This window comes from Protomyctophum bolini (genome assembly GCF_963924005.1).
Source record: "Protomyctophum bolini genome assembly, chromosome: 8".
Classification (NCBI taxonomy): Eukaryota; Metazoa; Chordata; class Actinopteri; order Myctophiformes; family Myctophidae; genus Protomyctophum; species Protomyctophum bolini.
This window is the reverse complement of record NC_137869.1, coordinates 5879744-5896254: the sequence shown is the minus strand read 5'-3', so window position 1 is coordinate 5896254 and position 16511 is coordinate 5879744. Positions and strand designations below refer to the sequence as shown.

Genomic DNA, 16511 nt, shown 5'->3' with positions numbered 1-16511 from the left:
GTGGTTTAATCGTCTTCACCTTGTCATGTACCCGTTGTAGTTTGTACAGGTCTGTAAACACCCAGCACGTCAACTACATTTCCCATAAACCTCATGTATCATGTGGGCGAAGGAAGCTGTAACCGAGGAAGATACGCTAAACTGGTGGTACTTCATCAAACCTTAATTTTATTGCATGGAAATATAGATGTTTCGGCCCTGAAAATTAACGCCGTTATCAGAACTATATTTGATGTCTGAACTGCGTTCATGACTTGGGTGAACTCTCACTGTCAAGCTGGAATCATTTAAAATAAGGTAAGATTCGTATTAGCTAATGTTGCTAACTTATCCCTTGTTTGTTAGCGTATTATATATACCAAGTAAGTGCGATAGCTAACTTACATTTGCTAATGTTATTTAGCCTAACGTTATTTATAACTTAACACAATATTTCTGCTTGTTAAAATTAATTATATTTGCTGTTAAACTCGTTTAAACCATTAGCGTTGTCTGGGTGATAGATAAGTTAGTTTTTTACATTGCAGATTGCAATTTGTGCAGCTGTAATTTTTTTGGTGAAACATCAGCTTATTCATGATAAGTTGATAACTTATTCATTTTTTATCCTTATTTGTTTAAAGTTGGTCAAATAATACACAATTTTTTCGTCCAATCCAAAATTGGTGCATGTCTGATCGAAATGGTCCTTTTGGAAATGTCAGGATATCAGTCCACACTTTATTGACTTGGTCGCGTGTCAAAAATTATAATTCCCAGTTTGGGGCCCACTGGTATATTGTATACATTGCACATGCATAGTTGGACAGCTTTAGAATTATAGTGTATGCTTCCTTACTGATGGATTTCCTAGTTTTTTCTTTTTTTAATGTATTTATGTATTTGAAGTATATTTATATTTTACATTTGTTATTTTCTTATTTTAACAGCTGGCATGGATGACAAGGCCAATGGATCAGTTGACACGAAAAGGTAAATTGTGCCGAATTAATAATATTCTAGCGCTGCCTGAATGAAAGGAAGACTTTATGGAGTTGATTTTAAAGTAACCTTCATTGAGTAGCTAAAACAGTTCCATGCAATGTGTGACCCCACAGCCCTGTTGAGAATGGTCAGCTGCCGGACCCTGCTAACTGGGGAGTAGCAGACGTGGTCAATTACTTCAAAGCAACAGGGTTCGAAGAGCAAGCCACCGCCTTCCAGGATCAGGTATCTTCTTCCTCCTGCCTTTCATCGTTGTATATTAAAGTACAAAATAACTATGGCCACTATGGTCAATCAATGTAAAAAAAAAAATTAATTAATAGAATCAAATTTTGCCCAATCTGTATGTTAGAGTATGTTAATACAATATAACTTATACAATTGGGGTGGTTGTATTTGGTCTCCCTGCTCTTCTATTGAGACAGTTAGGTTCACGTCTCACTCTCACCTACACACAGGATCTGACACAAATTTTGACCGGAAGGTCAAGATTCAATTTATCCCCAGAGCAAGCAGGCAGGCTCTATTAGGTCAATGGTAAACAATTCGACACTTCTGCAGGAAATGGGTTCAAATCCTGGGGTAGAAGAGGAAAGTTTACATAGTGTAGCTTTAAGCCCGTTTTATATTTTGTTGTACGATGGTGTCCCGTGGCGAAAATCCGCCAGTTTCCAAGCTCACAATGCATTGTATCGACAGTGCAACATGTCGTGAGCTTGAAGATCGGCTATTTTAGCCACGGAGTGCCCGTCGTACCACGGAGTATGAGCTAGGCATTTCTCACTGCATCCGTCAGGAAATCGATGGGAAGTCCCTGCTCCTGATGACGCGCAACGACGTCCTGACGGGACTGTCGATAAAGTTGGGCCCGGCACTGAAGATCTACGAGTACCACGTGAAGCAGCTGCAGACTCAGCACCTGAAGAGCAATGCCTCATAGCAGCCCGGTGACACACAGACCCCCTCAGTGACAATCAAACATGTCAGGAGAAAGCTTTCACAAAGACTCCTCAGTGGCACCTTTTGCGGAAAGACAAGAACGTTTTTCTTCTTTTTTTTTCTCTTTCTCTTTTGAATGCTGTAATAATGTTATATAAATGTTGACCCTGAGAGACATGGGTTGCACTCAGCTGTTTACCCTTTCAGCCATTCTTATTTCTGCTGCTTGAAAGTTCTGTTTATTTTATATTGTTGTTATTGTTATTATTTAATATGAGGTGAATTGTGTGTGTGTGTGTGTGTGTGTGTGTGTGTGTGTGTGTGTGTGTGTGTGTGTAGACCAATTTTGGTTAAAAAAAAAAGTATTTGTACATAAGATAAGAAAATTGTGTATGTTCCATTGTATGTGAAAACTTTGATACGTGCAAAAAATAACCTGATGCGTCCCACTTTGATCTGCGGTCACTTTTTATGCTATAAAATGCACAGATTCCACAAATTGTTCATAGCATGCAACGATGAAGAATTGTGTCCTCCTCCTAGTGGACACACAAAGCAGAACGATCCTTTTGAATGCCCTGTTTTCCTGCACACCTACTGTATCTGGTAACTGTCTGAAATGGAGATATTTATGTGTAAAGACAGATAATCATTCTTTTGTTCTTACCTGTGGTGCTTTCAGAACTGTCTTCAAGACAAAGTGCATTGAAGTGTATGCGTGACCAATGTCTATGTCCAACATAACACTGGAGTTTGACTATCTGAACCAGAGATTTGCAATAAATGGTGCTCTTTTTTTTCCACCAAAGAACATTTATTGGTAATGGTTTAATTTGATCATACAGTCAATTGCATGGCTTGGATCGATCATCATACAATCCTCAAACGGTTTGAGTCAAGGCAGTTTGAAACGATAATGGAGATTATTTTTACTCTTCAAGGTCCCTTGTTCGTTCAGGAAGAAAACCCCACACAGACGCACAGTTGTCTTTTATTGAACGATTGGTCAAGCTGTTTTACATCTAATCTGTACCACTGTGTTCTAAATGTATAACCTGTGGATGTGTTTCAGTGTTTCTGGGCTCTTCACAGCTTGGCTCTTGTCCTGCGTACCGTGCCTGTGATGTTCCCCGAGGGGTTATCTAGTGGCAGGAGAACCTTGGAAGACAGAAGGAAAATTCAATGATGAGAACAATGACCGTATGTATTTACTGTCCTCTGAATAGAGCCATCTCTGACCTCCCCCCTTCACTCTTTAGAACGGCAGCGGACGGGGAAGTCACAGATGGGGCTACTCTTTGAAATGCCTCAGACCCATTTGCCAATTTCTAACCACATAAACAAATACTCTAAATAACGAACATCCCTATTTTGGGCATGTCATAGGTGAAAAGGCCAAGGCTCAATGTATCGTGTAAATCAGGCTTAAAGTGTTTTTTCACATAGTGTTATTTTGTCTCTACTCGGCACCTGAGAACAACACGTGACACCCTATGAGGCCTGTGTTACGACCTTATGACCCTATGTAACTAACTGTAACTGATTGGTGCCGTCACTGAACAACTGAGAAAGGGTACATGGAGCTGATTTATACTTTATCACAAGACAATGTGTAAACTAGTGTGACAACATAATATTCATGGAATAATTGTTATAAATGGACTTACTTCATCCTTGTTTGTGAGACCCATTTTGGTCATGTCTATGGTGAAGTAATGCTTGTTAGGCATGACCATCTCTATTTCCTCCACCTGGAAGAGAACACACAATGCATACACTGAATATCTAGTTGTAGGTTAGAATTTAACAAAGGTTTGGTTAGGTAATATAGATGCAGTGCATGGATAGCGGTTCGTCCATACTGCCCAGAAATGGGCTGTGTGCAAGACTGTATAGTCAATACAGTACTGCAGAAATGGTTGTTAATTGTGTTAATTCAGTGCTTTAATATTAACCTCTTTCAACCTGGTGTCCCTATTTTGTCATTGTCCTAACACAGGAGGGTTTTGTTCATATTTTTAGACTACTGTCAGAGGTAAAGCAGCTGCGGACACCTTACAACCAGTGGACCAGAGAAATGGGAAGTGCCAGTTTTGCCATGTTTTCTTATAAGTTTTCTTATATATAATTATATTATCCTATACAGTTCACATGTGTGCACCACTGCACCTGTATGTCAGAACATATACTGTAGGCAGTGACTCTCAAAATGATTCTACTATTTTCCCCTCTAATAGTTTTTCCACACTTTATGGCAGACTGGCAAGCAAATGTCATGTTATGTCCATGTTGACGTGGTCTTACAATAGTGCTGTCATGTTCAAGATAAATCTCTGTGGGAACGATTAACCCAATTATCATTTTAGATTTCTTTGCCTATTCAAAAAAGCTCATTTCGTGTCACTTTGTGCCGTGTTATGACAAATTGTGTTTGTGTGTGTGTGTGTGTGTGTGTGTGTGTGTGTGTGTGTGCCTGAAATGGCAACATACGTTTCTCAGAAAACTGTTATAGGATTTATATGACAAATTTTTGGGAATGGGCCTCAGGTCTGATGGCTGTGATGTGAATGTGTCTGCCTTGGTGTTCTGCGGTGCAGTCAGGTGTACCTCAGGGAGTCTGTCCAGCGCAATAACCTGCGTGTCGTAGAGGGTCTTCTGCACGGAAGGGGAGTACTCTCCAAGGTCATATGGCCCAGCAAACTTCTCAATGATTGTATCCTTGACACAATTCCTATGATGAGGATGGAACAGGGTGGGATTGCAGTATTAATTGACATGCAGCATTATGTCATCTTCATTTCTAATTGTAATTGGAAGATTAATGTCATTAAGATTACACATGTTCTCCCTTTAATGAAGATCACATCACAGTCTCCATTCCAACCTGATTTGAAATGACAGCTTTCCATTTTATTCGGTGACGCAATCACCAGCATGGATGAAAACTGAGATAAATAATGGTTAACCTTTTATAACTGTGCTATATCTGTCACAGTTGTGTTGTTGTTACCATGCAGCGTCAAAGTCGACGTTCTCAACCTTGTTGTAGCGCCACCTGGCGTAGATGGACGTGCAGAAACACCTGTCCTTGGCCTCCTGCAGGGTGGTGAAGCGGTCTCGGAGGAACCCCTCGAACCCTGACTGGGTCGTCTTCAGCACCGTCATGTCCTTCAACCCGCTGTGAACCACCGGGACACCTGTGAGATTTGACAGGTTGCTTTTGAATTGTAAGTAACCTGACTGCTGAATACCTGCTTAGAATCGGACTGTGTATTACCCCTGGATCAGTGTTTCTCAGATGTCAAGGAAGGAACCCCAAATTATCTGGCCATGGACCCCCATTTGAAAATATTTTGTGCCAGGGTCCCCCATACACGATTTGTGTTAAAATATGTCTGGATCTCCATATATGCCTATATATGGATATGGATATGGATATATTTGTTTATGGTTATGTCTGAGTCATAGTGACTTGCCTACATATGGGCGTATCGGTTTTGTCGTGGTCCGCCCTCCCATGAACCAATTCGGTGGAAATCTTCAGTTTGACTCAAGGATGAACTGTGGTGGGTGGTCAAACTTAAGGTCAAGGTCAGTGACCAAAAGAGTAAAGATCAAGTTCACTTCACAAAACATGTTTCATACAGGCCATAACCTACACCTAAATAAAATTAATTTATCACATTATCACATTTATCACAAGTCTTCACTACATAGACAGGGATGTAAACTTGTTGTCGGGAACATAGAACTGCGATGCCATATTCCTATTTTAGATAGTGTTATGCAATGGTATTGCGCCTTTACTGTGTTTGTTGTTTTCTCTGCACCTTTGAGATTCTGTTCAACATCACAGAAGCGCCATGCTTCTGGGCTGAATATGAACGCATGTGCATGCTCTACCCCATTCTGTGAAGAGACAGAGACTTTGAATGAGTGGCAACTCTTTCATTTATCACAGGACTGATGAATGGTAAAGTAGTAGTACAACATATATTTGGTTAAAATACTTGATTCATTGCACAAGAAGGCCGAGGCTTTTAAATTAACAGTCGGATGTAATTATTCATCCCTTAACAGCAACATAGAGTGCATTAATGCTGTATGTTTTCTACTACTATACGTCATTTGGCAGATGCTGTTGTCCAGAGCAATAGTGTTGTTGCGCTGTGTTAATAATTAAGACAATTGACTCATGCCAGTGATTATCTTAACTGATCTTAAAGGGTTTCATTATATAATTAATATAATACAAATTAAACCTGGGCTGTATTTTTGGATCTTGGATTTTGGACCACAATGAATTGTAAAATTGGTCTGTTCAGCTGCTTCTGGACGTCTTGCGCCCAGAGGGCCAAGCTGGTCATTCAAATGACTAGACCTGTTCAGAGGAGTTGGAAATGCATCCTCACCCAGTTATGCAATACTTGTCGTACCAGTTGTCAGCCCATCATTCCTGACCTGAGTATGCCGGTCGGTGCCCAATGAGTCCAGAACCACAGATTCAACTGATATGCCCATATATATTGGCATGCAACGATGCAAGTTGCAAATGCACGCCTCGCCTAGTTAGTCAGAAACCTGTTGTACCCGTCTGCCTGTCCATATACCGGTATTGAGATGTCTTTATGTGTCCCTTTAGTTTATGCCCAACTGCCCATATATGAAGTCAGGCATGCCCAAATATGGAGTCTATAGGCCAGTCTATGGCATCATATTGATCATCCATTTGGATTTTTTTGGAGAAACCCGCTGATCCAAGCGACTTCCCACTTGGCGCATCACAGCCTCGGGTTCTCACCGATATACACACACCCATTCTGATGATTTTTACACCCACCCTTTGGTTGTGGTCCAAAGTAAATGAGGGCCCAGGCTTTAATTTCGAGGAAAAGAGCAGAATGTCCGAAATTAACTGGGAAATCATCAGTGTGAGCTTGAATGGCAAATATTACACCAGGCTTTACATGGAGCAATAATACAAAAGCTTATATTATCTTCTTGTGGACTGATCACCGACTTCCATACAATACCTTCTCCAGCCTTCTCCAAGGAGCCTGCTCCATGGAAACCTTGGCCTTCAGCACATGGTTAAAAGACGTCAGGAAATGGTGACAGATGTCCAGAGACAACTGCTCAATGGTCTTCACCTGTATACATCATGTACAAAAAGTGCAGTGTGAGCTAAGACAGTGGTTCTCAAAGTAGAGCGTGTGTGTGTGTGTGTGTGTGTGTGTGTGTGTGTGTGTGTACTGTATTAGCCAATCTACAAGCTCTCTTAAGAACACTGAAATTGTAGATCTGCTAGTTCAAATAGAATTGTGATTTGTTTTTATTATTTATTTTAACGTCTTGTATGGTGTACCTGGGTGGCACAAAATATTTTCAGATGTGTGTCTGTGGCCAGTATTGATTTAGGGGTCCTTGACATGAAAACACTACTGGATAATGGCTTTCAAAATGACACTGGGTCACACTCAATGGCGCATCCTTATGTTCGCTACATTTGTCATTGCAGATGGACACCTACCCCCTTGATTTTGGCCATGGCATGGACAGTGTTCTTGATGGTGTCTGTGGGGATGATGTCTGAGTTGTCTCCATCCAGGTAATCCTTATGGGTTTTCAGTGTGAGCTCCACATCAGCTTTCAGTTCGATAATTGATTGATGGGGTCCCTCTCTTCTGATAACCAGCACCTTGACTGAATTCTTGCCATAGCCTGTCTTCACAAAGTCCACATTCTGTGCACACGCAACACAAGTTATGTTGAGTTAGGACTCTATATAATTCATTATTTTATTAATTACAGTATATTATACTATTATATTACATTCATCACATATTATAAACCAAGCCCCAAATGTGAAAATGTATTTAGACATTGGGTTATGCTTGCATTGTATTGCAAAATCTCCCCTGAATGATTGTTAACAGAACGCTCAACTGACTAATAATGATTAGATTTTTTGTTTATTTGGGAGGATATAAGAAATCAGAAAAGACATATCTGAAGTGAAAATATTTTGGGTACTAAAAAGAAATACAATACAATTTACTAGTAGATAATTTACTATTTAGAAATGGGTTCTGCTTAGATAATGCTATGACTCCATGGTCATTGACCCTCACAGGATGTTTTTTTGAGAAATACAGATGAAAACTAATGTAAAATGTATGCAGTATATGCATGTATACGTGCAGGTATGCATGTTTTTTTTTTAACAAAAATATATTTAGATTTTTCAAAGACAAGTGAAATACAGTCAAATACAAGACACAACAAACACAACAGTACAACACATCAAATGACAGAAAAATAAACATAACACTATACTATACAATAGACACATACATGCACACAAAAACAAAAGAACAAATGGGTGGCATTGATGACCATCATAGAGCAGGGAACGTTATGAGTTCAGTAGTGAAAGATGCACGGTTGCACCATAGCAGCCATGGATATGCAGAACCTATAGGCTACTCAACTATTGTCAAATACTGCAAGGAATGGCCTCCACATTTTTGGGAACTTAGCTTGTGTATTCTGTCTGTCATGATGAATTTGTTCCAGCTTAGCAATGGAGAGCATCACATTGAGCCATCTTTTGAAACATGGAGAGGTTGGAGACTTCCAGTTTATCAGTATAATTGTTTTTGCAGCAACCATATGGTATGCATGCTTAAGTGTATGCATGCATGTAGGTACAGTATGTATGTAATACCGTGTGAACTGTGTTTATGTAGGAAGTTTAGAAGGTTAAAAAATAATTACGTTTGTTTATAACGACTGTGAACGTTATAAGGTTAACCGACATGTATTAAGAATAGGCATTAATAAGCTCTATAAGCTTCGGCCTATGCCTTTTCGTTCAACAAAACAGAAATGATTGCTGTAATGTGTGCAAGGATTTGCTATACTGTTGATGATCGAAATAAACTAAACTAAACAGGTGACACAAAATCCAATTCTTAAATTTTGCTCCAAATTAATTGAGGATATGATGCTACGTTGGAACAAAGAACAAAACGAAATGTTTTAATGATGCACATGAAAAAAAGAAAGAAAAACTGATTATTATTATTATAGTAGTAGTATTTTTTTTCACCCTGCCAATAAGAACATTAAATCTATGTACCTGTGTAGCCATGGTGTCTTTCCAGAAGTCGTGTAGTTCTTAGTTATCCAACCGATGCAATTCTCAGAGAGAGATGGCTTTTCCCCTGAGGGAGGATTTTGTGGACAGGGCAGTCCTACCTTTGCATTGTGTACACAGTTCTTTAGGCCTCAACCAGAGGGTCGTGACCCGAAAAATCTGGAACATAGTACATATGGGTCGTTGCTTCCTAGCTGGTGAGGATAAGGTTTGAGTCCACAACTAAACCTGTCAAGAACCACTGATTGATTGAATGTTTTATTGACGGTTTAAAAGGTAGAGACAGTATATTAAAAAAGCTGCATCATCACACAAATATTTTTTCATGTGATGCCACTTCGGCCATAGCGTCTGACAGTTAACATTCTGTCTACTTTGGCTTTTCCAGTGGCAGAGATTATCATTAATAATAATAAACATCTCTCCTTTAGAAGTTGCATAATTTGCACGTAATCAATATGTATACTGTAATAGTACATTTGCAAGCAAATTTACCTGGGTTTGATTCTGACCCGAGATCCTTTGCTTCATGACCTTCTCCATTTCTCTCTCTTGCTATTATTTGATGGTGTCTCTTTCCACTATCAAATAATCTAAAGGCTTGGTAATGCCCCCCACTCAAAACACAAGCAACCGGGTATCAAACCCAACTGGCGACTCTACCTCCTGAGCCACTGCCACCCTATTTACATATAGATAATGAAGGGGCTGAGCCAGCAGGGTCCCTTGTGCACTGTGAGTGGTCTGTTGTTTGGTTAGATGACTTGAGAGCACCTTGCGTGCCATCATAAGCACTTATACAGTACACAGTAGGCTACTTGTTGTTGTTGTTGTTGTTGTTGTACAATGAATAGTGATTTTTGATTTGATATATTGATTTGTACAACAGGAATCATATACATAGTATATAGTATATAGGGGCAGCGGTGGCCGAACGGTTTGCGGAGCGGTCTTGATATCGGAAGGTCGCTAGTTCGTATCCCCGGACCGGCACGTTAAAATTACCACCGCTAAAGTGCCCTTGGACAAGGCATTGAACCTCTACCATGAAATGTTCTATGAGCAGGGCCTGGCTGTAAACAAGTTCTTGAGCTTAGTCCAGTTACCCTGGGTAAACATAGTACCTTTCCTTTCCTTACTACTTCTTTCCTAGGGAAGATGATAGAAATATTGTGCCGGTGAGGTAAGCAACCCTAGGAGAGCTTACACGAGAACCTCACCGTTTACATTCCATATTTGCCCATAGAGCTAGTGGAAATAACCACGAGTCCTCAGGGGGTCCCTCTACTGTACTGTACTGATGCACCTGAAATCATCATATATACAGTTAATATGTATGTGTGTGTTAGGCTGCACAACTGTGACACTTGGTTTTGAAAACCAACCAAATGCTATTTCCGTGCTCAGACACAGGTAACAGGCACACACAAAGCTACTTAATGAAGTGGTTGCACCACTTAAAAACACCCGTGTGAAGTTTACACAAACCCAGAAAGCAGGGCATAGGAGGGGCTAGTGCCCCTCAAAAAACTGAAAGTAAAAAAAATATTTTTTACAATCACAGTGAAACACATTCACTGTAATTCCAGCATCCCTGGGGTAAATCTCTCAACAAATTTGAAGATAACTTTTGAATGAAACCCATCTTTCATGTGAGTGTGTGACAGCGAGGTAAGGTAAATCGAGGCTGTAACGTTACTCGAAAAAGGATTTATGCAAGGTTCTTAGTTATTTAACATTCTAAGTATTAAAGCTCCTTGTTGCTAAATGGGGTGTTTCCCTGTCATGCGACTCCTCATGACTTTCTGTTCTGCATTGCCAGTCAGATCATTTTCATAAGTTGCTCAATCTTGACACGAAACCTGAAAGAGAGATTTAAAATTCCTTTTTTGTTCTCTCTAAATCAAGATGACCACTCTGTTTGGTTCATGGTTCCATATTGTTGTTTTGATTTCATGTTTCACAGCAAGTAGAACAGACATTTCCTGTAGGAATGAAGCTGGGGAGCCTGTGGATTGGTGAGTTGATTGTGTTTATTTTGAGGGGGTATACTTCTTGTTACCTTTTATTCTCTTCCCTTTACAGATTAATTTTATTTTGTGTGCTTTTCAGTCTTCACAAATTTTATGTAAGGCTACATTTTACAATTGTGTTATAACATAACACAATTCATGTTATGTTATTGTGCTGATTGCGAGACTATTAGCTCATTTGATTGACTAGAACGGTGCCCGTGGGGCCTCTACAGCGGTGCCCTTTGGGCACTGGCCTACTCGGAACGATGCAAGTTGGAAATGAATGCCCCACCCAGATATTATGTCTGTCTCCCTTTTATGCCCATACTGTATATGGAGTTAGGCATGCCCAAATATGGAGTATATGCAGCCAGCTTGTGGAGTTCTGTACAATTTACAATTTAGGCATTTAGCAGACGCTCTTAATCCAGAGCGACTTACATTAAGCAAGAACAACAACAAAAAAGCATGGGAATACATCACATAAAAACATTTATCATGAAACATGCGTAAGCTAAGAAAGTAACAGTGGAATATCTATATAATGAAACTATACATACAGTATAAACTACTATGCTATACATATGTACTATGCTTGTACTCTGAGAGTTTGTACAAAATGGACTGAGGAGTTTCCTATTTGAGCCGACTCTCTGAAATCCCTGAAAGATGGACAAAGACATTGCATGTTTGATTCTGATTTTTACATGAGAGAAGACTGGAATAAAATAATACTATATAGTACTAATTAATAAAAAAAAATCCCCCTTTCAAAAATAGTGAAAATTGATCTACAGTACAAGCTTGTAGAATGATGCTATTTCCACTATTTGTCATACAACGAAGTATATAGGACTTAAGTGGTTAATGCATTCAAATAATTCTCTCTAACTTTTAACAGGTTTATTATATACAAGATGCCCAAGTATAAGATTGGAGAGGTTGGTAGCGGAGTTGACTACATGTACCTGGACCCCTCAGTGGGAAGCTGGCAGATGAGTAATTTCATGGTCAACAGCAGCCAGGGGGCCCTGGGGAGCACACTTAACCAGCTTTACAAAGGGCACGCCTACAAGGTGGGAGCATTTGACTTGTTATTCTTTGAGTAGTTTCAAGTTATGTTTGCTTCATTAGAGAGTTAGTTTAGAGTTTGTGCAATGGAGAGGGACACAGGAAGAAAAGGGGTTGACAAAAAAGTCAACCCCTGCAGCCAGGGAGAGAATTCAACCCTGTGGCGTCGTCGACCATGGCCCACAGTGGCTTACTTATTTTGTTGAGGTACAGTAGATGCATGCTGAGGATACAGAAGCTTGTATTGTTCATGGTGGGGGAAAAAAACGCTTTTTTTTTATGTCCTAAATGTGTAATGCCCACAAAGTTAATGTCCCCAATTAACCAAAAAATATGGGAAGATGCAGTTCCAGTCATTGAAAGTTACTGAAACAAAATGTAATGGTCCATACATAAACTTGGTGCCAGTCATACTGTGCATTAATCAGTATGGTTCATCAATGCCTTGTTGTGTGTAAAGAACCAAATGTAATCTTATTTAATGTCCCACGTTTCTTACAGAATAAATACAATTCTATATGTCCAAAGAAACAAATCCAGAAAAAGTTTATATATTATGCTATGATGTTTTGCTTTACGTGTACAGCTAATATCTTTCTCAGTCCAATATCTCAGTCTACGCCTTCTACAATGATGGACCTCCAGACATGGAATACATCAAGGAATATGGACACACAAAAGGTACAGTAGCCAAGACTCCATTATACATTATAAACCATGTTTTGATGATTAATACAATTCATGAAGACAGAGGTTTTGTTTAATCTAGAGCATATAAATAACGGGTCGCACACACCAAGACTGCATCTATTCTTATTCTTTCATTTCGGACAGGAGACAAGCTATCCAGCCTTCATCAGTGTCGACACACTGATGAAGGCTTTTCTTTTGTTTGTTTGTTTTTTATAAATAATGGGGGTCGCGACCCACGGGTTGAGAACCCCTGCCTTATACGATTATACAATGCACAAGTGCATTATACACTAGGAGAAGAATCTTCATTTTTGTGACTCTTGTGTGCTTTATGAATGGCGTCATGGGGGAGGACGCAGTGCAAAGTCTGATAGATTGTGTTTATTCTGGATCACTGACTTACCTAATACATTATTTTTTTAAAGGTAAAAAAAGGGTTAGGGTTTCATTTTTGATGGCGTGAGAGTGAAAGGGCATGGCAGCAAATAGCTTTGGGTTATATATAATTCATTATTATTATTATTAATTGATGTTGTAGTAGGCACTATTACAAGGTGATTCACCCTGACATGAACTTTGCTGGAAGAAATAGACTATTGCCGTGCATGTGTTTGTGCCCTGTTCCACATTCTGTGGGTACTAGAGGTGTTATAGTTGTTTATATCCCGCAGGGGTGCTGCTCTGTGACCACGTTCAAGGCTTCTGGCTGTCCCACAGTGTACCTCACTTCCCCTCGTTCCCTGAGAGAGGTTACCTTTACCCATCCTCTGGCAAAGTCAACGGCCAGACGGCTCTGTGCGTGACCTACAAATATGCACAGTTCTCCACAATAGGTGAGAGAAAGGACATGAAGCAACTGCAGGGCAGACCTTACTGGCTGCCATTCTGTACATGTATACATATGTCTCACTTCCACTCATTATTTACTATACATTTGTTATTAACAGATTTACAGTGACTACTATTATATAGGTTCTTGGGTGCCAAATGCACACAAAATGTGGAAGTAGCCGTTTTTGTGCTTTTTTCCTGAGTTTTGCGGCAGTCGATCGATTATACTAAATTATCTTTTAGACTTCATTAATCACCAGAAGTTTAATATTATTACAGTGTATGAAGTTGTGAGGCATGGAACAGATGGAACAGATTATCTGTCATTAAATAAAAACAAATAAACTGTAGTTTATAGTTTATATACTACAACGAACCTGAGACTGAAAATATATTTTAATTTGTCTTTTTATTGTTCTGTCTGCCTGTCCCTCAACAAATTTGTCCACCAGAGGGTGCTGAAGTCAAATGTATGTATACAATTGATTGATATTGTATAGTTATTTACACTGCATGAAAATATGTTTTAGTCCATTTTACCCAGGTGCCACTTACTGCACTGTGTAGCTTACAGGATATTTTAGCAACTGCTTATTTCTCATTAATATTCATAAACTGACTGCAGGCCAAAGTGTGGAAAAACCTGGGAACACGGTTAATCCACAATTCACACATGCAATGAACACTGAAGCTAATGTTGGCTATAGCGGTAGTACAGATGATAGTATCCTTACCTTACTCTCTCTCTCACACACACACACACACACACACACACACACACACACACACACACACACACACACTTTTTACGAATATATATATTAATATATAATATATTAATATAAAGACACACGTACACACACAGGGGCAGGGAACCAGACAACAAATAAAATGACTCCTACTCTATCTTTCTGTATTCTGCTGTGTCCTACTCTGCCTACAGCCCAGCAGTTGGTGTATTTCAACCCACGTGTGTATAATTGCTCTGTGCCTGCTTCATTCCTGAGTGACTTGGCACCACTGGCCCAGTTATGCAAGGGCTCCAAACCACCACTGCCCTTCAGTAAAAGAGTTGAACATCTTCTCTCTGCCCAAGGAGAGAAGTTTGTCAGTTTTGCCAAATCAGAACATTTTGTTGATGGTAAGTGATTTCTTGAGGAAAGTCTTTCAATTGTAGCCATTTCGCAGAATTATTATTTGCAATTAAATTCATAGTTATTCACTAAAGCTGGCGTTGGTAGTATTCGTTGGTAGTATTCTTCGTGTCATATTTGTGCTATACATATATCATTCATATATTATGATGACATTAGCATTTTTTGATCTCAGTTTGAAAATTCTTGTTGAGTTTGATTGATGAATTTGCCATTTTGCCATCATTAATTTATCTTTGCCATCAACACACCTGGATTGTGCCTTCTCAGGAATTACCAATGACAATGAGCGCAAACTAACGTTTATTAACTTCATTAACTTTTATTCAGTAAAGCCACTATTGGAGGACTGTTCTATAGTTTATAGTACTAATAGCTTAATGGAAATAAGTTATAAAAATATGTTTTCAGTTTTGTTATTAAAGTCATTGCACTGTAGTGTTTCTAATCATATTTGTCAGTGAACCGCATTGTCAAAATACTTTTCGTGTTCCCCCAGATATCTATGCGGGTTGGGTTGCCCAAGCCCTGGGTTGTGATTTGCTGGTCGCGACATGGCAGACGCAGAACCACGGGCTGCCCTCCAACTGCACTCTTCCCAAACACGTCATGAATGTGAGGAGGGTGCGGCTCCCTGGGCCGGTTCTGTTCCAGTCTCATCATGACCACTCCAAGTGGTGCCGGGTGTCCCGGGCTTCTGAGGACCAGTGGGCCTGCCTGGGGGACCTGAACAGGGAGAGGGCTCAGGCTTGGCGCGGTGGGGGACTGGTGTGCTCCCAACATCCCTTGATATACAAGGCCTTCCGACAGGTGGTGGACTGGTACATAGCCTGTTAGATCTGATGGACAAAGAGACAGACAGAGAGTGTAACCTCTCACATACTGTAAGTGTAACCTCTCACATTCTGTAAGAGTGACCTCTCACATACTGTAAGAGGTCATGAGACAGGAAGCTGAGGAAGCTGAGAATAGAGAGGGGAAACGGTTGGCTAGAATTGAAGATTGACTTTGCAGTCAGATTTTTGAAATCCCATATATTACCACTCAAACTTTTCTATAGCCATTAGAAGGCTGTTTTTTTGGTAAATTAAATAGAAATTGTAAATGTGTAACCTTTTGTGGGCAAAAGTTTGCAAAAAGCCATTGAAGCAAAACATTTTGAATCGAATCGAGGGTTGGGTCTGGAGTCTGCATAAAGTAAGAATCCACACAGATTATGTGGAGTGAGAATGTTTGTAAAGTCTTTATGTCAAGTTGACCATCAATTTGAAACTAGTAGACTTGAATGAAAGTAGACTTGGAAATTGCTTACTGAATGTCCACACTTACAAACATTTCCATCCATCTACTCTACTCTGTGTTGTAACTACACTACTGTGGCTAGTCAGCATGCATAGTATACAGCCAGGGAACTACTGTAGATCTCACACTTCTGAATCTGGTTCATGACACGTGGCTTTGTGGTTTTTTCCTGTATCAGATCCACTATAGTTTTAACTAGTACTTGACTAGTCCTTAGGGGACCTTTGCTGTGAGACTTCCTCTTTCCACTCTCTCCTGCCTAGTGTCTATATTTAGAATCATTAATATACACATCTACTGTCCTATTATAAACCACACACCATTTAAGGCAAGACAGAACAACACTCCTCGGCCCTCGTACTT

At 39.8% G+C, this 16511-nt stretch overlaps 3 protein-coding genes across 4 annotated transcripts; 2 read left to right on the top strand and 1 right to left on the bottom strand.

The window, feature by feature from the left end:
• The first annotated feature begins 125 nt into the window (after nucleotides 1-125).
• samd13 (sterile alpha motif domain containing 13) lies at nucleotides 126-2687 on the top strand. Its single transcript, XM_080770017.1, has 4 exons — nucleotides 126-297; nucleotides 930-972; nucleotides 1098-1209; nucleotides 1781-2687. Exons 2-4 carry the CDS (start codon nucleotides 935-937, stop codon nucleotides 1922-1924), a joined length of 294 nt encoding a protein of 97 aa, XP_080626143.1. The 5' UTR covers nucleotides 126-297; nucleotides 930-934; the 3' UTR covers nucleotides 1925-2687.
• A 322-nt stretch (nucleotides 2688-3009) lies between these two features.
• On the bottom strand, nucleotides 3010-9868 carry uox (urate oxidase; the record flags this gene model as incomplete). The annotated part of the gene is made up of 8 exons (XM_080769683.1): nucleotides 3010-3081; nucleotides 3591-3674; nucleotides 4531-4654; nucleotides 4934-5120; nucleotides 5754-5832; nucleotides 6957-7073; nucleotides 7454-7666; nucleotides 9746-9868. The coding sequence occupies 8 exons, from the start codon at nucleotides 9866-9868 to the stop codon at nucleotides 3010-3012; spliced, it is 999 nt and encodes a 332-aa protein (XP_080625809.1).
• Nucleotides 4416-15686, top strand: dnase2b (deoxyribonuclease II beta). 2 transcript variants are annotated; one of them, XM_080770014.1, is made up of 8 exons: nucleotides 4416-5150; nucleotides 7442-7531; nucleotides 11049-11100; nucleotides 11999-12173; nucleotides 12771-12849; nucleotides 13533-13694; nucleotides 14636-14833; nucleotides 15346-15686. In XM_080770014.1, the coding sequence occupies exons 4-8, from the start codon at nucleotides 12015-12017 to the stop codon at nucleotides 15681-15683; spliced, it is 936 nt and encodes a 311-aa protein (XP_080626140.1). In that variant the 5' UTR covers nucleotides 4416-5150; nucleotides 7442-7531; nucleotides 11049-11100; nucleotides 11999-12014; the 3' UTR covers nucleotides 15684-15686. The 2 variants fall into 2 exon arrangements, with proteins under 2 accessions (XP_080626140.1, XP_080626139.1); XM_080770013.1 differs by lacking the exons at nucleotides 4416-5150; nucleotides 7442-7531 and having other exon boundaries at nucleotides 10952-11100.
• Nucleotides 15687-16511: the final 825 nt, after the last annotated feature.